The sequence below is a fragment of the Numida meleagris genome, chromosome 1 (assembly GCF_002078875.1).
Source record: "Numida meleagris isolate 19003 breed g44 Domestic line chromosome 1, NumMel1.0, whole genome shotgun sequence".
Classification (NCBI taxonomy): domain Eukaryota; kingdom Metazoa; phylum Chordata; class Aves; order Galliformes; family Numididae; genus Numida; species Numida meleagris.
This window is the reverse complement of record NC_034409.1, coordinates 193,084,999-193,108,499: the sequence shown is the minus strand read 5'-3', so window position 1 is coordinate 193,108,499 and position 23,501 is coordinate 193,084,999. Positions and strand designations below refer to the sequence as shown.

The window sequence follows — 23,501 nt, the reverse complement described above, 5'->3', positions numbered from 1 at the left end:
CACGTATCACCAATAGTCTCCACTAAATCATGTCCCTCACTACCACATCTACTTCTGATAGGCTCCCATCAACTTCATTAGGCGTCTGAAGATTTACGTAATCAAAACTTCAGAATTGCATTACTATTAGTAATATTGTACTATTACTACATTTAGCATCACAGCTAAATGTAAACTATTTTTCATACCTGCGGAATAGCAAGAGGACACAGAAACTTAAATGGGAGATAAAGAGAGGTTTAAAAGAAAGGACTGCAGTGGTAACACTAAGCTATGTATGGCTTTTGGTGGGAGGGCACTCTGATGTCCCAGGCTAAGATTTCTGGTGTGAGGCTGGAGGCAGCAGGTCAAGACTGGAGCCCATTTCTTTCATCTCTTTCCCCAGCTCCCCCAAACCATCCTGGCCTAACCCTGCAGCTGTTCAGAGCAGTAGTGCCCATGGTGCTGCTGGATGTGCAGCAAGCTGCTCATTTTGGGGCTATTAAAAGCTTTGTCCTGAGTTGCTGAATGAGATCAGTGCGACCTGTGTGAAACTGGGTTGGTAGATAAAAAGTGAGTGGGCATTGCAAGGGAGGACTCGGGCTGTACCAAGCCTTGTGGGAGGGCTAGGTGCTGTCAAACCCAGTACTCAGCAGCTTCATTCATGTTATATTTGCCCAGTGCACGTAAGGCTTTGTGCTGTTGCTCTTTGTGTTTCTAAAATAACATTGAAGTTCAATAGTAACAGTTTAACGGTTGATCCCTCTTGCTCTGTTCTCTCCCCAGTCCAGGTTTCTGTAAGGCTACAGGGATGGAGGAGTTAACTCATGCAGACAAAAATCCAAATTTTTTAGGCCAAATCTCCCCAGAGAGCTTCCCTTTTAAATCTGCAACTTCAATTCTCTCTTGCTTTTTTCCTTTTTTTTTTTTTTTCTTTTTCTGGTTCCAAAGCTATTTGGAAAGGAAAAATGTGTTGCAGACTGGAACAGATACCTACAGTCCAGTATCTCAGGAATGCAGTGTGTGCTAATTAGGCATGCTGGAGCCTTCAGAAAAAGCTCCTGCTGCATTTGCAGATGGACTCTTCCCTGCTCCCTTCTTTTGGACAAGCTGGCTGGCAAATCTGGTTGTTCAGACCTACCATGTTTGCAGCCACTGGCAGATGATGCATCTTTAAAATCAAGGTTGATGGGTTGTGTGGGTTTGTTTTTTAATTTCTTTTCCCCCCCTTCTGGTGCATGTTGGCTGGATTTGAATAATTAATGTATGTTGTCTTGCTTCCTGTTTTCATTTCTGTATGTAACGCTAACCAGCAGAGGTTTGAATCATTCATAGCCTGCTTTCTCCACCTCAAAGCTGTAGGTGTCATGGGAACAGTGATTGTTAGGTACGGACTTTCTGTTTCTCTCCATTAAACCCATTCCTGGAAGCAGAAGTAAGTATTCAGTGTGTGATCTCAGGCAAGCAAAGATCTCTGGACAGATGGCATCCCTGTGGCAGTTCTGTTGGTCTTGTTTCTCGAGCAGCAGCATTGTGCTGTGCCTCAGTCTCTTCTTCTGCTCTGGTGTTTGCATGTGTGATGGGGAGGATGGGTGCTGCATTTCATGTTTTCCTGTCTGTTCCTTCTGTATGCCTCCTAATGGCATTCATGGAGAAGAAGGAATGGTTTTAGGCTTGCAGGTCGTGCCTCATGTGATTCTGAACTCATGTTGGATTTCATTTCTTTGTGCTCCTCCTGATCTCCCCTATGGAGGGCAGCCTGAAATGGATGGAAAAGCTGCTCCATCCCAAATCTGAGGGCTCCTATAGCATCTGCCCATGCTGTGGTTCAGCAAAAGGACAAGGGCAAGAGCTTCACTTAATGGGCTATGGACCCTTCTCAGCTGTATTTTCCCTTCCCAATCCCTTCCAAGCAAAATATTTTGACCTTCTTGGTTGTTTTTGATGGATTTTGCTGCTTTTAAAACCTCCATCTGCCTTCTGATGATGATTGACGGATGTGCTTTTTGGCTGCCCTTTTGCACTTGGAGAGCACTTAGGCCCTCTGTGCTGAGACAGGAGTCTGGGGGTGCTGGATTAGGTACTGCTGTTGGAGACTGGTGGATGTTCTTCGGAACTGGACAACAAACCTGAACTCCTTGCATCTACCCCAGTTATTGGTGTTCCTGATAGGACTTCTCTTTAGAAGGAATGGTTGATTGCTTGTCCCTCTCCGCCTATGAAACACACTTGTACTTTATTAAAGCAATGCTATTTGAAAAGGCTTTGGTGCATCCCATCAGCTGTGGGTGTGCAACTTACTGTGGTGAAAGTTCATGCTTTAACAAATATTTTTGGTGGATATGCTGCTGTGAGGAAGTGGGATGTGTTTGTATCTTGAACTGGTTGATCTGTGGATACTGGTGGTAGCCCTGCCAGGAAAGTTCTTCCTGTACCTGCTAACTTGTGATCCTTGCCCAAACTCCCTTCCTGGCCTTATCAGTGGCTTCCTATGAGCTGCAATGTTTGACAGCTTTCTCTGGGAGGGTATGACTGCTCCCTCATCCTGTGTGACTCTTTGGTTGTGGACCATCCCTGTCTAACAGCAGCACTGACTGTCATCTTTTCTTGGTTTCTGTCACATTTTTTTCCCTGTGTTGTCATCCTGTTAGATTGGCAGCTCTTTTGGTATATAGGAGCATGTGCGTGGATGGATATAGCTCTTATCTCCGGAAGCCCCCGGTACGTTTTCATCAAGCTATAATGATGCTGAGTCTCCTATCTCTAAAATTTTGCATTATAAAGCAGATGAAGCTTCACATAGGGACTTAATGATAAACGCTCTAGCTTCAGCGTCCCTAAAGGAATGGTGGATCCAAGACTTGCATAACACATGAGATTTATTATTGCTGAAGGTCAGCCTCCATTCACAAGCTCTTGGTTCTTTGGATGAATTGAATTTCTGCTTGAAAAATCAGAATTTACCAGCTTTGACAGTGTTGTGTGGTATCACTTTTCCAGGTGTCAGGGCTGGAGGGAAGGGCTGGAGAAGATGGATTTGATGGGTTGATGGTTGGACTCTAAGAGATAGTGGCTTCCCAGAAGAGTGGAGTGGTGAAATGCTCAAGTGCAGCACTTCTGGTTGAGATTGCCATGCAATTCCTGTGAGCTAGCAAATAAAACACCTGGTTAAAGCTTTTAAAGGCAGAGATGCTCTGCTTTGTCCTCGTCTTGCAAAACTAAAGCAGAAAGAGGTGGAAATTGTGAAAGATGTTGTCCTTTGGAGATGAGTTCACGAAGGCTTTCTCATAACAACAACCATGCTCTGCTAGGTTTTCAGACAGTAATATGTGGCTTGGTGGTAGGGTTGTTAATAGACTGTGCATGAATTTTGTATCCCGTGTCCTCGTATATATTACTTGATGTTTAAGAACTTCAGGGCACAGATCATGGCTTTTTTCAAGTCTCTGAAATAGCATTGAACTTTGTGTGTCCTCAGCATTTCTGTCCTATTCCATCTGACAGCTGTTTCTGCCTGCAGTGCATAGGGATGGCAGCCTGGGAAACTCGTGTTGCAGGGACAAACCAAAGCAGACAAAAGCTGAAGGAGAGGAGATAAGGAGCAAGTTGTGCTGTGACTAATGCTGAGTTTTATAAATAATGTGAGAAAAAAATGAAGTGCAGGTGGGGAGGTGACCTCAAGCACGGAGGTGGCACAGTGCCTGGGGCAGAGCACAGAGATGTTCTGGTCAGCATGGAGCTCTCATTTCAGACTGGATGTGTTTGTACCTCTGTCCTGTGTGTCCATCCCCAGGGGATGGATAAAAACGTGGGGATGTAGGTTGACTACAGACAGTAGGTCCTGTGCATCTCGTGTCCTGTGCATGGATCCCTGAGCTGTGCTGAGAGCCTTGGAGAGATATGTCCTGACAGGGCAAAGCTATGCTTTGGCAGAAAGAGGCAGAGGAGCTACAGATTCTGAACTCTGCAGACACAACAGTAATGGTCTGGTGGGCAGCATCCAGCCATTAAGGTCTGTCTGCCTGCAGGATGCTGAGTGTTTGCTGGTGAAAGCTAGGACAAGGCTGCCTTGGACTGTCAGCATGAAATTCAGAAGCTGGAAGGGCTGAGCTGTCTGTACCATTGTTGCAATGTCTAGCCTCTGCCACAGTGTTCACAACACCACAGCATCCCCTGTGCATTGCCTGTGATGAATAGTTGGGTCAGCCCAGTTCTTAGAGGCTTCCCTGTATGCGACAAGGCAATGAAAGGTTCTTAAATGGCTAGGATACGTCTTTAAATCATATAATGTTTTGCTGATCATAGAATCATGAAGGTTGGAAAAGACCTCTGAGATCCCCAAGTCCAACTTCAACCCACCCCCTCCATGCCCACTGACCATGTCCCTCAGTGCCACATCCCCATGGTTACTGATCCCCATCCCTGGGGAGCCCGTGCCAGCACCTGACCACTTTCTATGAAGAATTTGTTCCTAATATCCAACCTGATGCCAGTGAGGATGCTGCTAGACAGAGCTGTAGCAGCTTTTTGCAAGATCTGAGCGCTGGGGATGCTGCACATAAGGAAATGGTTACCCAAGAGAGGGTGAGATTTGCTTACATTCCATACACACAGCTCTGCCTGCTCTGGGCAGGCAGCTGTACACTTTGCAAGCTCAGTGGCTGTTGACCATCATTCACAGAGCACAAATTACCCAGGCAGCAGAAATGTGTGGGGTCATAGGTGTGCAATGGTGCACCAGGAACCTGAGAAACCCTTGGTGTCCTCATGGCAAATAGAGCAGCTTTGCCTTTTGGGGTGTGTTTGATGGAGAGGGGATCTTTTGGGTGAAAGCTGCATCCCTGCAAGTGCTTGCTGCATATGTTTTGTGTAGAGGTGGAAGGTACTATCTGCCTTTTTTGCAGCACGCACAGAAGTGTCAGCACCTCATCTGGGACTGTTTCTCAGGCTCCGTAGGATGCTTGAGATAAACTGATTGTACCTTGGCTGGGTTTCAGCCTCACAGAGATTGAACTCTGAATAAATTTTAAGGTTGTGCTTGTGGCGGGCAAGGTTCTTTACTTTTCAATCATGTATGTAAACCTAATCATCTAGGCAGCAAGTTGACTGCTCTTGTCCTCGTGTGGCTTTTCTTACTGATAACCCGTAGGAATGCATTCTCTTATGGTGGCGTGGGAGAAACAGCACAAGGAAACAAAGCTTGCAAACTAATTAAACTTCTCAGACTTATAGAGTAACAAGCTGGAGATACTGGCTGGGCTGGGAATAGATCTGATTATCATTTCTCCTCTCTCAATAGCCAGAGGGCATGGTTAATTATTAAATTGCTTGTTGAAGTATTGAAATATCGCTTGGAACTTAATTTCCTTTTCTCCTCCCTTTTTTCTTTTCTTCCTCTTGCTGAAGGGCTCTCCCAGGACCTGATGGCTTTCTGATACCTCACTCCTGAGGGGCTGGCAGGAGCATGGTTAAACACCAACCGCTGCAGTACTACGAGCCACAGCTATGCTTATCGTGCCTGACTGGGATCTACGGCTGCCGCTGGAAACGGTACCAGCGGTCACATGATGACACCACCAAGGTGGGTGAGAATCCAACCAGAAGCCTGGGAGGCAGAGGAGATCTTGGGCTGAAAGTGCTGGGTGCTTGGGTTTTGCTGTCTTGGGGAGATTGTGGAGATCGCTGGTTTTGTGGCTGGAGGTCTGGGAGAAGTCCTCAGCCTATAGTTGATGTAGCAGGTGGACATGGTTAGCTGGTTGTGGTGCTCAAAGGAATTGAGGCCATGGGTATCTGGTTGTGATGCTCAAAGGGGTTGAGGTCATGGGTATCTGGTTGTGATGCTCAAAAAGGGGTTGAGGTCATGGGTATCTGGTTGTGATGCTCAAAAGGGGTTGAGGTCATGGGTAGCTGGTTGTGTTGCTTAGAGAGATTGAGGTCATGAGTATCTGGTTGTGATGCTCAAAAAGGGGTTGAGGTCATAGGTATCTGGTTGTGGTGCTCAAAGGGGGTTGAAGCCTTGGGTAGCTGGTTGTGTTGCTTAGAGAGATTGAGGTCATGGGTATCTGGTTGTGGTGCTCAATGGGACTGAGCCTGTGGGTAGCTGGTTGTGGTGCTCAAAGGGATTGAGGGTATGGGTATCTGGTTGTGGTACTTAAAAGGGGTTGAGTGGTGTGGGTTTGGCTAAATCTGTCCATATTTTCCCCGTAGGTGTTGGGAAGAATTCTGTTTTTTCCTTGCTCCTCTATTGTTGTTGTTCTTGTTTGGACTATTTGTGGAGCCTTCATGTCTGCATAGTCTTTGGGCTTTGGGTGCATGGAGATGAAAACTAAGCAGGGATGGATGGGGGAGGTGTTAGAGGTGATTTCACTCCCCAGAATAAATGAGTTTTGAAGAGCTCTGGCAGAGGGAATCCAGGCAGTCAGAGCCAGATTCCCTGGTTGTTTGAGATGAGTCCCCATGAGACCTGATAAATTTGCAGGAAGGATTCTGAAAAAACTGCTGTCAGAGCTGTCGCATTCCATCTCCTGGGTAATGGTTGTTGTGTTCTTCTGTGCTCTAGTGTTGTCTGGTATTATTTTTTTTTTGGATGTGTGTGCATATTACATAAAGAAGGGGGAAAAAAGTCACAAACATAACTTCAGTCTTGCTCGTTCTGGCAGTGGTCCCTGGAGATCCTTTGGTTGCTTTTTGACGACTCGGTTTTGCTCCGGTGACAGTCAGCTGTTTCACTTCTAAGACAATAAGCAGAAATCTTTCAGGCAATGGAGTACTTCTCCTCTGGAGAAGAGGCTGAGGGAAAAAAACACGTGTGTGCAACAGATCCCATGCCAGAGTGCTCCTGGTTCTGAATTGCATCGATTGCGGGTGGTGCAGCTTGGCTGGGAGCTCCTGCGTGAACCGAGAAGTCATTGGCTTGTGTTTGCGCAGCGTAGAATAAATTTCCTTTTGTAAAGGAGAAATGTTTGTGCTGCTTTTCCTCCTCTCTTGGTATTGCCAACTTATTCTCAGCAACTGTTTTTCTGAGCCAGCGGAAGGTTCCTTTGAGCAAATACCCGGGCACATCCGCACTGGAGGGTGTAGTTGCGTTTTGAAGACTTGGTCAGGAAAGCAGTAGGATGTAATGTCCTGGCATGCATGCACGTACTAATTTAAATACTCAAAATGCCATATTCCTTATGTCTTATGAACCAGAACATTATGTTTCCAAGCTAAAAATCCACAGAAAAAAAAACTGCAGTTGACTTTTATTTTCCGTAGACATCTGGCTTCTTGCACCGACTTCTTTTTTAACCAGAAAATATCAGTGGCAATTTGCCAATTCTGCTTAGAATTTCCATTGTTTTCCTGGTGCTGGAGAAGAACTTGTTGTGTTCAAAGCTTATAAATATGTCCAGGTTCTGAGTCTGTTTAAAGTATGCAGGGATCTCACCTTCCACTTTAATGCCCGACAGGAGTAAATGTAACTCTCTAGGGAGCAAGAGAAGAAAGTCTTAATTATCTACAGGCTATGGAGAATCAAGGTATGAAGGGATGAAGAATCTGTTCCCAGATTCAGAAAAAACAGCATCGTAACCTTTACACGAAGACTTTACACAAAGGCAGTGGCACAATACCTGTTCTATTGCCCTGTACCCATTGCTATAGTAACTCAGTTGCTGCAAACCCAGAGTAGAGCCAATAGTAGCATAATAAAAAATCTAGAGTTTCGTCTGGGAAAGGCATGTATTCATACAACCTTACCTTCGTGTAGGCTGCAGAAAGGCTCTCTGCATTCTATTCAGGAGATAGGGCTTTCCAGAGCCTTCCTCCACCTGTGGACTATGACCCAACCTTGCATAGAGCATCCTTGAAACGTGCTGCGTGTGGCCACGAATGTTTATTTTCTAGTTGTGTTGCTGCTGAACAGCCAGAGTTCTTAAGGATTCTGCTCCTCTTCGCCCACATTTATGCAGATTGGGCTTCCTACTACACTTAAGAAAAAATTACATGAAAATCAGAATTTTATTCGTATGCTCGAATCCCAAATTTTTTTGCCAGAATTGTGATGATTTTTTTGGACAGAATTATTGCCTTCATGTGACCTTTTGAGAGTGGAGGAGAGGGTCTGGGGGGGACACACCTGCGCACTAGGTCTGCTATTTGAAATAATTTTCATCAGCTGCAAAATTCCTTTCTCTATTGTGTGGCTTTGGCTTTGTTAGCAAGATCCCCGTTTACAGTTGTTTTTTTTTTTTTTTTAATTTTAACGATGTGGTTTTTTAGCTCTTTTCAGATGTAAGGCATATAAAAGAAAAAATCATCTTACTGAGGTTCAGACAATGGTAATCTCTGTAGCTGGCGTGAGGAAGCAATTACTGATCTTAACTACAGCTTGTTCATCAGGTACCCAACCAGGGAAGCTCCTGCAGTCAGTGCATCATCCCAGCAGGGCTTTCTTGCCCTTTCTTGCCACAGAAGATGTGGACATATCAGCTTTGGCTTGTGGCTGCCAGGCACGCTTTTAAAGGTCTAAAGTTCAGACAGCAGCTTCCAAGGTAGCTCCCAGACAACGCCATCCTGTTGATGAATTGCCAGCAATTAAAAGTGGAGCAGCACTGCTAATTGTACCCTATAAACACAACGCTCCATATGCAGCCTGTCAACTTCACCCGAGATGACCTAGTGCTGGGCATTGCAGTGCCAGAGCAGCTCTTGCTTCCAGAGTATCTTTTAGCATCTTTGAGCATCCATCCAGAGCTCCTGCAGGGTCAGTATCCATGTGGGAATTGTTGATGTGTTGCGTTATATAAGCGTGGAGTTAGATCTGTCAGCTGATTTTGTGCTTTTATTGATTCCAAAGCCACGCTGTTTCCACGTAGCAACTATCACGCCAGGGAAATCATCCTAGGCAGGACTAGGGAGAGATTCTGCAGAAGAAAATTGCCATGATAATTTTTGATCTATTCAGGTGATAGAAGTATCTACGTCCATTGGCTGGCTGTGGTTTTTTTTTGCAGTTACTAAATATTGAAGTCTTGGGTGTTTTGCAGTACTATTTAATTTGCTGTCGAAGGAGATAAAATACTATTGCTAATTGCAAAGGGCTGTTCTGCCTGGCTACAGGCTTATCCTAGAATCATGATGGTTGAGTTGGAAGAGACCAGTTCAGGCTGCCCAGGGCCCATCCATGGCCTTGGGCACTTCCAGGGATGGGGCACCACAGCTCTGGGCAGCAGTGTTGGGCCTCACCGCCTCTGGAGAAAGAATTTTTTCCTAACATTTTACCCAAATCTCCCCTCTTTTAGTTTTCCCCTTGAATGATAACCACGCTACTCTACCATGAATCCTTCTGAGATAAGAGTGGGTGATCAAAATGTAAGTGGGATCTTTTCTTGCCTTTCCCATTCACACTGCAGTTTGGTTTCAGCCTATACGCCATCTTTTTCCTTGTGCACCAATTCCCAAGGATGGGCAAGGGTAAGGGCCTAGTTTGATGCACATAGAAGGAAGGGCCATCATCTGGGAATGAACCCCAAATCGTTGAATCACAGACTCATTAAGGTTGGAAAAGACCGCTAAGGTCATCTAGTCTAATTGTCAACCCATCCCCACCACACTCACTAAACCACTTGGATGCTTTTAGTTCCAGATTACTGAAAATGCAGGATTCCTGTTCTTCAGTGCCATCTACCACATACTTAAATGGGGGTCTCTTCATTAATTCTGTATGAATTGTGCCCCTCCTGGTACTTGTACCATTATTTCCCCACCCGTTACTCCTGTGAGCACCGCTGGGAAGTTGTGAGTGAAAGGAGCAGTGTTAGCAATGAAATCCCATATGTGCAGAAATCCCAGTGCTTTCTAGATGCCCTAATCCTCAAGGTGCGAGCCTGAGTGTCTAATAAACCACATCCTTATTAAGAACCTGAGAAGATGGTGAAACTGGAGCTAATGAGGTGCAAGTCCGAGAGCAGGAGTGGATTTCTTTGATGACCAATGAAGTGTGGGGGTTTGCAGGGTTGGAGTTTGGGCATAACATTAAGGCTTTGCTGTCCTAAAAACAGAACTTACTAACAATCCGTCATAAAAAATAATAATCGAAAAATCAAAAATCTGTACCTTTGCTGGGGAAAAATATTGAGAAGTGTTAGGAACACCTTCCTGGAGCTACTCTAATTTAGTGCAATAAAAAATGAATAGGGCTTGGCAGAGTGCCTCAACCTCCCTGCCCCAAGACTTCTGCAGCAGATGGGTCTGTCCTTGTGGGAGGGAAACAAATTTCCTTAGAGAGCCAGTTCTTGCACAGCACTCTGTATCACAGAATCATAAAGTCTGGAAAAGTCCAACAAGATCCCCAAGCCCAAGCCCAGCCCCTCCCCCCCCCCACTATGCCCACTGACCATATCCCTCAGTGCCGCATCTCCACAGTTGCTGAACATACCCAGGAATGGTGACCCCACCATCTCCCTGGGCAGCCTGTGTCAATGCCCGACTGCTCCTTCAGAGAAGAAATTTTCCCTAATATCCAACCTGAACCTCCCTCGGTACAACTTACGGCCATCACCTCTCGTCCTATCACTCGTTACAAACTCTCATCCTCTGCACTCTCCCAGTGTAATGTTCATAACTGTAATTTAGTAATTGTGACCTCCCGTGTTTATCCTGTTGTGTGAATTGCTATAAGTCCCTCTACAGGGTTAATTCTTATCCTGTAACTGGGTAAACTGAGGCGCAGAAGCCAAACTGGTCTGTGGTGACTTGGTGGTGGCCAGACTGGGTGCATGTTGAATCCCAAGTGTCACAGAATCATAGAGTCACCAAGGTTGGAAAAGACCTCCAAGATCATCTAGTCCAACCATCCACCTCCCACCAGTATTTCCCACTCATCCTAACATGATGCTTCTATTATCTCACTACTGCTTGTGAATGTGCCTAGGGGCTTCCTGATGGCTGCTGTCTGTCAGTTTTGAGGACAAGATCTCAGCAGCTTCTGGCACTTGGGCTGATGCTGTCAGGAATTGCAGTTACTTTGGGTCACAGTTGTGTTTCCTGCAGCTGTGACTTGGTTGCCCGTGACTTCAGGCTCTGGGTAATGTTATAAATGGCCCGTGGGTAGCACGACCTTTTTAGAGGTGATTGAGTAGCTCTTACAGCAATGGCTTGAAAACTTCTAATGCTTTACCTTGACTGCTTTACTCAGAACCTTTCAAGTGATCCATGCACAAACTCCTTGCAATAAACAGCCAGACCAGCTCCGCTGGAAACACAAAGGTGCCTTGTGTCTTTTCCAACATTATGGGCCTCCAGAGTTTTATACAGATTGTGGCATTTCCTTGTTATAGCTGCCAGATGTGCTCCCTCCAACAGTTTTTTCTTTGTATTGTACTAATTATCTGGGTGAATAATTACGTTGCTGGAGCCCATTATTCCTTCCTCCCTCCTGCTTGCTCTCGTGCGTTTTCAGGAGTGTATAGCAGATGCTTCTGCTGCCGTCCTTTGTGAAGCTGCTGCGTGCATGGTGTTGACTTAGAAAAAAAAGATGGAAAAAAGGAAAGTGAGCTCTGCTTTAGTGAATGTCAGTAGGTTGTTTGCCCACTTTCATAGAGTCACAGAGTGGCCTAAGTTGGAAGGGACCTCAGAGGTCATCCAGTTCCAACACCCCTGCTGAGGGCAGGGTTACCAGATCAGGCTGCCCAGGATCCCATCCAGCCTGGCCTTGAACGTCTCCAGGGATGGGGCACCCACAGCCTCTCTGGGCAGCAGTGCCAGCACCTCACCACCCTCTGAATAAAAAAATTTCTTCCTAACTTATGACCTAAATTTCCCTTCTTTTAGTTTAAAGCCATTCTCCCTTGTCCTATCACTATCTGCCCATGTAAAAAGTTGCTCCCCCTGCTGCTTTTAAGCTCCCCTCAAGTACTGGAAGGGTGCACTGAGGTCTCCCTGGACCTTTCCTTCTCCAGGCTGAACACCCCCAGCTCCACTGCGCTTTAGAAGGCTTTGGACAGCTGAGGATGAATGGGAAAGAAAGATAGGGACAAGCAGGGACAAAATTGGAAGTCACTTCTTCCTTATATTCAAGAATTGTAGAATCATAGTATATCCTGAGTTGGAAGGGACTCATAACGATCTTCAAAGCCAACTCCTAAGATATCTCAGTGTTTCTTCTGTCCTGACTCCAGCAGGAGCCAGAGGAGAGGAGATATTTTGTGTACTTCCTTTTTATTTTTACCCCTTTATCTTTGGTTTGCAGACAGAAGCTGGCTGCTTGTGCTTCCCAGGAAATCCATGATGTGTTATCAGGGGGTTTTGCCAAGCCTTTCCTAAAAAGTATTCAGGAAGTGATGACTCTAAGCTCGCTGTGCTCACCTTGGGGAGGAAGATGAGGCTGAAAGCAGATAGGGTCGGTGCCTCGGAGCTCTTGAGGATAAGCACTGCAGAAGGAGGAATTATTAAAGGCTGTGAGGACCCTGATTTGTAATGTATTGCTGTGGTGAGCTGATGGAGAGAAGGGCTGGGGTTTGATGTGGGTTTCTGGATCAGCGGATGGAGGGGAGCAGAGGAAGGTGCAGCCCACTGCATTGCGCTCTGTGCTGGGAAAGCTGATCAGAGTCTTAGAAGCTGTGGCTGTTGCCAAAACAGCAAGAAAAATGACTTCAGGTGCTGTGCTTTAGATTAAGGCGTGTTCACCTTGATCACTTTCTTCACGATTTTTCTCTGAATTCCTCCTTGGATGTTCAGCTGTGCTGGAGTTTCCATGATGATCTCTGAGATTTGGGCACTCGGAGCAGAAGCTCAGTGTATCTGTTGCCTCCTGATGCAGTGTGTCCCACCCGAGGCACTGCAGTGCAGGTTTGCTGAACACAAGTCTGCTTTGTGGGTCTTTGGGGAGTCTGGAAAATGCTAAGTGCTGTTTTCATAGAATTGTGGAATGGCCTGGGTTGTAAAGACCTCAAAGGTCATCTAGTTCCAACTTCCCTGCCATAGGCAGGGTTGCTAACCACTAGACCAGGCTGCCCAGAGCCACATCCAGCCTTGAGTTTTGTCCATTGACCAGTTATGTACATAGAATCATAGAATGATGCAAAAAATAAGTGCTTTGTGCAGATGCCCTGGTTAGCAGGCGTTACACAAGGGTAAGGTAGTCGGGTTGTGGCTGAAAAGCAATGCAAGGTGCCTGAAATGTGCAGATATGGGACGGGCAATGTGGGGAATATCAAATACTTCCAGTGCTTCTATCCATCTTCAAAGCTTCAAGAGCTGCTTGTGTAGCTGTAAGACGTTATAAATTAGTTATCAAACCATTCCTAATGAATTGGGTGTTCGCTGTTGAGTCTTATTCCCTTCAAAGAGAATGGTAACGATTCAAGATGGTCCATCTGCTTAAAAACATCATGTTTCTTTGAGCTGAGGCTTCTGACGGCTTTTTTCTTGTTTCTTTTGTAAAATGATGAAGCTGTGAGAAGAACATGGAGCTGTGATCCATCGACATAATGGATTGCTGTGCTGTGTCTGTGATACGTGTATTAATTCATTTCAGAGTGAAATACTCTTGTAATTCCCACTTGGCAGGAGTTGTGAAATGACCTGAGCAGATGAGCTGAGCCATATTGGTGTGATATATCTGCGGGCTTTGGAGCTGAGACTTTGCTGGGTCTTCAGTGCTAATCCCCCGATGGCCAAAGGTCACAGAAATTGCTTGCTTTGCTGAAAGCTGCTATTAGAGGAAGGCTGGGTTTGCTCTTTTAGGTACAATTTCAATTTGTTAATGCTCATGACTGTAGGACCAAAGACGTGAGTGCTTTTGATGAAAGATGCTCTTTCAAGCCTGTTTGATTCTGCTTTGCTCCCTAAGGCATTGGATGGTGATTTCTGCAGTAGCACACGACCGGTGATCCAGAGCTAAATCTTCATGAATGAATACATCAAATGATGTTGGAGAGATGGGCTTAATGCCAGAAAATCCGATTGTTGGATTAAATATTGATTTTTTATTTTATTGTTTTTCTCCAATGCTTGCAGTCAGAAACAAAACACTCCTGTTCTCAGCACTTTACCCACCACTTAAGCATCCTCTAAATATACCCTTTGAGCTTTTCATTATACAGGAAGGTTGTGATGTGACACAGGACTGGGGAGGGATGGAGCTCAAGATGCTCCTGGCTGTATGTTGCTGTATCACCCTGCCCACGTTGCAGAGTCTTCTGCTGAACTCCCTTGGTTTTGTCCTCTTTGCAGCTGCATTGCATTGTAGGAATTATACTGTCTGTGTTCCAGCCTCATTGCCCCATGAAATCAGTTTCTCTTTGCTCTGGGAGATACCCAGGAACTTGGGAAAGATGCAAACCTCTCTTGGCACCACTCTCCTGGCATCAAGGGCTCTCCCAGGAGCATGGATGCTATTAAAGTGTTTTCTTGGCAATATTGTAGGATTCAGCTGCTGAAATGTGTTAAAAGCTTCATTAGCCGTGGAAATATTTTGTAAAGGAGTAAAACTTCTCTTAATCTGGATGGAAGTCCCCTGGTTGGCTGCACGGAGCAGAGAGGTGTCCTGGTGACAAATGAAGGTACTGGATGATTCTGAGCTGAATGGAACCCACGGGCATCATGGATTCTGACCCCTGGCCCCATACAGGACCACCCTAAATTCAAACCCTACGTCTGAGGGCATTGTCCAGATGCTCCTTGAACTCTGATGTGACAGAATCATAGAAGCTGGGACTCAGAAACTGGGCTTAACCCACTTGAGCTTGCTTATTGCTGGGACCTGTATCCTCAGACATTAAGGCTAATGCTGAAGTCATTGACTGCACAAAAAGTTGAACCTGCAGAAGACCACTGCTGGTCATATCTATATCCTACCATGGATGTAGAAACCCAGAAAGCTGATATATTTATGATGGCATGTCCAAAAGTCCAATCTGCCTGGCTGCACTGTAGATAGAATCTATTGAATACAGTTCCAGCCTTAATAGATTTAGATTGTCTTTTTCCCCAGTGGCACCCTTCAATGTAAGGAGTCACCAGTGATTGCAGATATTATGGCTTCTGTAAATTCCCTGTAAAGGATATTTCCTAATCCAGTAATGCTTGTTTGAAGGATGGGAAATTCCAAGCCCCAGGAAAGCCACGGGGTTCGACTTGCTGCCTGGTGCATCCTAATGCTGTCAGGGCCAGGATGTTTAACTAATGCTAATTCTTAGGCTTAGTCCCCATGTGGGCAAAATGCCGGTGGGAGGGAGTCTGCAAAGCCCATTGGCTCTGTGCCTGATTTTGGATTACGGGCTCAGATTGAGTGACTAACATGCCCTATGATTTATAATGGTTTATAGGTGTTGAAGGTTTTTACTGCACAGCATCTGCAAAATGTGTACCAGGCTACAGACGGCCAGCAGTGAGCTGGAGCTGAGCTGGAGAAAATGAGGCAGTGAGGCAAGGGGGGAGATATGGGAAAAGAGGTGGGGAAGGGGGATCTTTGAGCCATGGTTTCTTGCAACAAATCCTATGCTTTGCTAACAAGAACTGGTGGCTGTACAGTTTGGGTTTTACCAGGGCTTTTCCCTGATATCCTTTCTGTCTAGAGGCAGTGATGTGCAGCCAATCTTGCAAAATCTTCACCTGTTGGAAAGATTCTGGCTGAGAGATGAAGCTGGGTGCTCAACCAGCACATCACCACGTATGGGAGAACTTCCCCAGCTGTCACTGTAAGTGTCCTCAGACAGCAGCAAGAGCATCATGCACTGGGTGGATAGCAATAGGACAAGGGGGAATGGCTTTAAACTGAGACAGGGGAGGTTTAGGTTAGATATTAGGTGGAAGTTTTTCACTCCGAGGGTGGTGAGACACTGGAACAGGTTGCCCAAGGAGGTTGTGGATGCCCCGTCCCTGCAGGCATTCAAGGCCAGGCTGGACGTAGCTCTGGGCAGCCTGGGCTGGGGGTTGGTGACCCTGCACTCAGCAGGGGTTGAAACCAGATGATCTTTGAGGTCCTGTTCAACCCAAGCCATTCTATGGTTGTATGAAATTGCACACTTTGTGTTTTGTTATTGAGCTAATGCTCAATAGAATCATTAAGGTTGGAAAAGACCACTAAGGTCATCTAGTCCAACTGCTGACTCATTACCACCGTGCCCACCCAGGCTGTGGGGTTTCAGCAGGCTTGTGCTTTGCCATGGAAGCTGTTGAGGCCAAATGATAGCGTGTTGATTCCCTTAAATGCATGTTTTACCTTTCGTTGTGAATCTTTTCTTTGCATAAACAAATAATTCACTATTCCCGTGTAACACCCGTGAAAGGACTGGGGAATTCCAGCACTTGCAGTGAGGAAGGTAGAGTATTTACTGAAGGCTTTCTAAAAGCAGGAAGAAGTGTCATTTTTCTTCTTGCTTTCCAAAAGAACTAAATATATTTTCCCTCTTGGCTGTGTGCTTGCCATGAGTGCTAGAGTTAAGCTTTTGAAATTGAACTGGAAATACCTTTTTCAAAAGAAGCGATGGGAACGATACTCCTACCAGCACTAGCCTTGCTGTTGGTAGCTGCACTAACACAGGTTAGTTGACTGTGTCACTATTTACTTGGATATTTTGTCCCTTCCTGTGAAGACAGCAAGTGCTTTAAGCAAAATGACAGTAGAATCATGGAAGGTTGACGGGTTGGCCTTTTTTATGTGAAGCCATCTCTGATCCCAACAGTGATGCCACCAAATCAGGGTTCTTTTCCAGAGAAGACTCTGTCTTATCCTTATTCAGAGAGAAGCAAGGATGGCCTTGATGCCTATCAGTTGAACTCGAGTGACTTCCTTTATTTTTTTGTTTTGAATTTGCTTGCCTACCGATCCACCAATTCTCTTCTCCCAGTGCCTTTCTCTGATTCCCAGGTGTCCTGGAAGAGATCCAAGGACAGAGCGTAGGAAGGAGAAAAATTCTGCAGTGTGTCCTTGCTGGGTGGCTGAGTGCCTGTGTATTGGCCAAGAAAAGGGGTTTTATTTTTTCACCTCACATAGGAAAAAAAAAAACAACTCTTCTTGAGTCTTATAAAATTACTCCTGTGAAAGCTAATCAGGGATGCCTGTGGGTCCAGAACGACCACAAAAATTAACCAGATGAGGAGGAAACCTGGCACCAATGTGACGAAGTGCATGCAACAGAGGGAATTAAAGGAGTGAGATTAGCTTGTGTTGGATTTTCCCTTGCTAAGGATTGTGGTGAGTGATGGGACAAGTGGAAGTGATGAGATTAGATGAGGACTCCTGCACATGTCCCCCTTGTTGCTGCTGCTGTGTCAAATGCTGATGGAAACTAAGGCTATGTTCCCATTGGAGATTGCTGGTGACAGTGGATTAGTTATTTATAAGAACAACTGACTTTGGCTCTGCTTTCATGTTTGTTTTAAATGGCTGTGGGATAGCAGCCTTCAGGGAAGGGCAAAAAAAGAAGGTAAAGGGATCGTTGTGCTGAAGAGGCTGAGCTTCCAGTGAAGCTGTGAGTGGAGAATGGGAGGGTGGTGTCCTGCAGCTATAGCTTATCTTAAAGGCAAACATCGACGTCCATGGTATGTGTGTGTGTTTTTGGCTCTGAGTGCTCCATGAGGGAGGTAATGCTTCACCAGCAGGAAGAAAGACACAGGGACAGAGAATCCAATCCTCACCAGCTCTGGTGGTGGGAGATGTGCAGATGGTGGGGACCAGCTGTGTGTTGTAGCTCAATGGGCTGTGCTGCAGCGTGTTGCCAAGATTAAGGTGAGAAGGCTTCAACACAATGATGGGCTTCCAAATGCTTGGCATGTGAAAAGGGTAGGGAGGGAGGAGATGAGGCTTGGGATGGAAGGGATGCTTGCAAGTCCTTCATCATCGAGAGAAACCCATCTTAGATGCTGTGTTAATTAACAAGCATTTGGGAAGCTCTGCATAACTCAGTATGGGGATGCTTGTGTTGGGATTGAAATCATGGAATCATTTGAGTTGGAAGGGGCCCTTAAAGGCCGTCTGATCCCACTCCCTGCAATGCACAGGGACACCCACAACTCCATCAGAGCTCACAGCCCTGTCCCCTGACCTTGGGTGTCTGCAGGGATGGGGCACCACCACTTCTCTGGGCAGCCTGTGCAGTGCCACACCACCCTTACTGCAAACAACTCCTTCCTTATATCCAGTCTAAAACTCCTCTCTTTTAGTTTGAAACCATTTCCCCCTGTCCTGTCACACAGACCCTGCTAAAGAATCCATCCCCTCCTTTCTCACAACCCCTTTAGGTACTGAAAGGCCGCTCTCAGTCTCCTTGCTGCCTTACCTTCTCCAGCTGCACAGCCCCAGCTCTCAGCCTGTCCTCCTAAGATATTTGCTTCAGACTTCAGCCAGGCACAGAGCTGAGACTGCCCAGTGTTTATTACGACTGATTTCTCTGCCCAAAAGAACTCACACTGTCCTTCAACCTCATCCCTCTGGTGCTGGATTAATGAAGAACTGAGAAGAAAAAACTTCGGGAAGGGTAAATTTCCAGTGAAACAGTCAGTTCCTTTTGAAGAGCTGCTGCCATGCTGTGTGCTAATGAAGGGTGATAAGTGTGTGGAATGGGAAAAAGGAGCACTATGACAATATCCTCACCTCTCCTTTAATAAAAGTGCTGCCTCTCCGCTGTTGATTGGAGGCAGGGCAGGCTGGGGACTGGGATGTTCTTGTGCACTTTGGCCATGACTGATCTCATTTTGTACGTACGTGTCTCACTTGCTTCTGTTTTCACTGGGTGGTGGCACATCCTGCAGCTTCAAGGAAAGCCACGGTGACGCAGCGCGGCGTGAAAGCGTTTGTGCCACAATGTGCTCCCCCAGCCCCACTGCACAACGCAGCACTGTCACGATTCCGTGCTCCGTTTCATAACGTTGTGGGTTTGTACGTGGGAAGGCCTTATGGCTAAAAATGGCCGGGGAAAAACACATCCCCCTGCGGGATTGTGAAGGTGCGAGGAATGGAGCCATGCCGTAACTAAGCCGTGTTCAGAAATCTTGGCAGAGAGAGGAGGTTCTGGACAAACTGAGTTCCTACAGATGCAGAAAATGAGCATCTGGGAAGAGTGGGGAGAGGAGAATGGAACTAAGAATGAATAAGAAATCTCTTTTCTCTGGCTTGGCACCTGGGCCATGAGCATAAACCCAGCTAGCACAGGGTAGGCATACACCCAACCACTCCAAGTGCTATACCCAAAGAGTCACTGGCTTTTCATCCTCCTATCCAGCGTGTAATCTGGACCTAAGAAACCTCATTGGAAAAGATCTTGTGGTTTCCTGGAAAGCTTCCACAACTTGGCACTTTTTTGGAAGGTCACACCGAAAAATCCCAATGTGCTGTTTTCTTTTAAGCTGACTTCTCTGAAAATTAAATTTCTTGGCAGTGGAGCGTGCAGCTCTCCTCAAAAGTTATGTATGTGGCTCTAAATGAGGCACATCTCGCCATGTCTAAAGGTAAGTGGTGACTGCATTATGTTACAATCATGTGTGGATTTATTCAGGGTGAACTTGTAGTTCTGAGTGTTTTTAGGGGTTTTGATGCTATCTTGCAGATTAGTGTCATCTCATATGGTTTGGCCTGAAATTTTGGAGAGAGGATCAAGCATTGGAACGGGGAACTGGTGGAGTCACCATCCCCAGAGGTGTTCCACCACCATGGAGATGTGGCACAGGCATATGGCCAGCGGGCATGGTGGGGGTGAGTTGGGGTTGGGGTTGGGGATCTTGAGAGGGCTTTTCCAACCTTCACGATTTGGTGATTATTTTGAATGGAGTCACACATCCTCAGTGACCTCAGGAAATATTGCAGAATCAGTTTAAAGTCTACAGAAACTATCTTTGCTTGCATGGATAGGGCGTGATTTTTGCTTGAACAGACTCTAACAATTCTTTGCAGAAGTGGATTACTAAGGTCTATTTCTCCCTATTTTACTGCTGTCTGGATCCTCAGTCTCCAAGATCACAGGATACCTTTTGGGGAAGCACGCCTGGAAACCATGTTTAGCAATAGCACAATACTCAACTAAGGTGGTGACATTCAGTGGCATTTCTTGAACAGAAGTCGAACCAGATGATTTAACGGCCCCTTTGGTTTTTAAAATGTGTACGTGCTTTATTTTGTGATGTAAAAAGCTTCTAAATTGAGGGCAGAGGTTAGCTTGCCAAATACATCGCAGCTGTTCATCCTAATTTGGAAGGGGAGGCTGCTAGAAGTTCTGGAACAGGGAGGCTTGGAAGCTAGAATGCTTTTGCATATTAATATCTTTCTGCCTTTAATACAGATGTTCACATTCATGCCTCCTGTTCTGGGAGTCTGGCCAAGTTTCTGCACAGAGTAACTGCACACAGCCCCAGGTCCTGTCCTTCACCCCAACATCATCCCAGAACAGGTACCGCCTGAGATTAATTTCCCGTTTGGAGTTTTCAATCCGTTTATTAATAAATGAAACACATGGCTGGCTTTTGCATGAAAGGGGCAGATAGAGCTTATTTCCCTACGGGGCAATTGCTCTTTGCAGTTTGCAAACTCGTCCCATTGAATTAAACAGCCACCACAAACGGAAACTCTTGGCAGCGCGTGGGTTGTCTCAGTGACGGTTGTTCAGGGGATTAATTCTGACAGTTGGGGCTGTGGCTTCTTCCATGTCTTCCAGGAAAAGCACAGCACAGTTTTGGTTTCGGTGTTGTGGTTTTCTTCTTATCTTTTTTTTTTTTTTTTTGTATGCGTGTTTACGACAAGCATTTTTGAGAAGCAAAGCTCTGCATCAGAACACTCTCCATTCCTCACATAGCTTCAGCTCAAGCAAAGAATCTTGGTGTCTATAAACACCTATTTGATCATGCTTTTGTTTTTCCTTTTTTTTTTTCCTCTTGTTTGGTCCCATTTATGGTGGCTGTATCATTTAGGACCAGGGCATACACCTTCTCCTCTGCCCAACCTGTGTGCTCTGTCCCAAGCTTTCAGGAAACTGCAAGTTGGATCCAGTGAAACATTCAGATGACTGCAAAATTTCCCTCTTGTGGGAGTTCAGTGATGTTTGCCGTGAGATTTTTCCTGAATGTCCAGGATGCCTCATCTGAATTGCTTTTCTGACCCCCCTCCCACCAAGTTTTGGTCTTGGTTGGAAAAGACCTCTAGGATAGTCAGGACCAACCATGAACCCATCCCCACCATGCCCACTCACAGAATTGTAGAATCATAGAATCATTGAGATTGGAAAAGACCTCCAAGATATGCCTGCTTTGAATCCCTGTCAGGTCTCAGGAGAGATCTGTCCATAGCCAGCCACACCAGACTTCTTGGTTGCATAGTGAAGCCAAGAAAGCCCTCCAGAATAATCATGAGGGTGGCCAGATTCTGATCTGCAGCCAAGGCCTGACACCTCCTGAGCAAAGGCTAGCTGAAGCTAGGAAGCTCACAGCAAAGATGGGTTATGATGATGGGTTTTGGGTTGCTCTTGTGAGCTGTTCTCAGTGGATGTTGAGTTTTCCCAATGAAAATTGAGCACATACCCAGAGTAGCTGCTAGACCAGCTCTGCCTCTCGACCCCAAGGTCTGTGCATCTGTATATGTGTATAAGAGTGTGTGAAATCTTGGTACAAGATGCTGCTAACCTCAGAGCTTGGCTGGAACTACTGCGGTCTCATTGATGCTGGGCTCTGCTAGCAAACACTCCTGTTGCAATGCTGTGCCATGCCATTGGTTGCAAGTTCCCCGAGCTGCCATCTGCAATTCAATACTCATCCCGAAAAATGTGGGGCAGGGAGGGAAACACTGCTGTGCAAAAAGGAATAAACTGACTAACGAAGGTAAATCCTTGCCCTGTAGGAATGTCCTCTGCATAATCCTGCAAACAAGATTGAGCTGTCTACACTCCAGCAGAGCGCAGCCCAGTCTCTTCCCTGGTTTGCCATTGTGATGAAGGAGCATGACAGCCCACAGCTGTCTGATTTAGGACTTGTTTGGGCTCTCTGCTGTCCTGTACTGGTTTCTGATGCTTTCAAGTGTCACTGGGGTGAGGGTAAAATGAAGTCATGCACCACATGTGCAAAGGTGGGCTGGTTTCTGGTAGCACTGTGGTTAGGGGAGAAGAACTTAAAGTTGTGTGAAGATGTGGCTTTCTTGACATTTGTCTTGGGCTAGTCACAAGGCAGTTGAGAAGTTTTCCAGCTAGTCATTGTAGAGATAACCCGGCTGTTTGTGGGGTCTGTGCAGGTATCCCGATGTCCTCAACACTGAGGTGATCGACTTGGACACCAGAAGTGCTCGCGAACTGGGGACCTCTGTGTTAACTTATTGACTTGCTTGAAAAAATAAATAAGCAGACGAACAAAGCTTAAAAATAAAGTTTGTTCACTGGTGGCCATGTGTAGAATCACAGAATCATTAAAGTTGGAAAAGACCACTATGATCACCTAGTCCAACTGTGTAGTTGAACTAGGATTTGTTTGCCTTTCTGTCTTGACTTCTTCGTGGAAAATTGTAAGTCTTGAATTTAAGGGTGTTTGAATGCAGACTCAAACTCTTTCTCCTGGTTGTTTCTAGGATATCTACTGCTGGGCTCCCAGTTGTGATTTCAAGGGTATGAGAGACAGTTGGAGATGTACAAGGAGAAACTGTGCTTGTCTGTGACTGGAGCTTTTAATGGACTTTTTAGTGACTGATATTTGTAGCTGAAAATAGTTGACGTTGAAAAGCTTGAAAATGTTTATCCCTTCACGCCACCTCTACAACGAGCTGTTAATGGAGGATAAATGATGAATTGGTCTGAACCCATCATTTATCATGTTCTCCTTGATGTGTGGTTCTGGGCCTTTATTTGGCAGCATGCATATTTGCTCATGACGTCAGCCAGCACTTGAGAATCAATTGACTTCATTGCAGTCAAAAGAGGCACTTTTTCAGGGACGGTTATGAAAGAGGAAAGAAAGAATAAAAACATGAAATGCTTACCCCTAAAACCTTGTTTGAAATCTTCCCAACTTGGAGCTTTCTGCCTATTAAAGGTTGAGTCACTTGTGGTTGACTTGTGTGCTTTCCTGAAGCCTTGCTGATAGGTCTCAAAGCTGAAGCTTTGTTTTGGGTGGCAAAAAGCAGGGCCTGCTACTGTCAGATGAAAGTTGTGTGGTTATTCAAGTTTCTTTCTATGTGCCAAAGACAGCTTGTGCTTAAAGGAGAGCAGCTCTGACCTCCTTGGTTCGTCTATTGGGTGCTAGGTAGGGACCGTGCTGCAATAGCTCTTGATACAAAGGTGACGTGGCTGGAAGTGTAGTGCTTTTAACCTCAAACTGTGCAAAAGCCTTCCTCCTGGGCTGAAATTCCCAATGTCTTAAAACTCATCTCAACAGGATCAAACCAGTGGGACGTTTAGCAAAGGGAGATCACATGAAGCTGGGCTTCTCTCAACCCTACCCAGGAGAAAGATTCATAGGATCCCAGAATGGCTTAGATTGGAAATCAGATTGAAAGCAAGCCTTCTGGCCATGATGCTTGGGGCATTGCTTTTTCTGGTGTTGTGCAAGAGTCTGGTGACGTCAGCCCT

At 45.8% G+C, this 23,501-nt stretch overlaps 1 protein-coding gene across 6 annotated transcripts in view; it reads left to right on the top strand.

Annotated features, from left to right (window-relative positions):
• Positions 1-23,501, top strand: part of LOC110392127 (glycerophosphodiester phosphodiesterase domain-containing protein 5) — a 196,220-nt gene that overhangs the window by 88,794 nt on the left and 83,925 nt on the right. For all 6 annotated transcript variants that reach the window (XM_021384098.1, XM_021384099.1, XM_021384102.1 and 3 more), the window contains one exon: positions 5,386-5,560. In XM_021384098.1, the coding sequence (XP_021239773.1) occupies positions 5,444-5,560 (117 nt within the window). In that variant the 5' untranslated portion in view covers positions 5,386-5,443. The remainder of the gene's footprint in view (positions 1-5,385; positions 5,561-23,501) is intronic.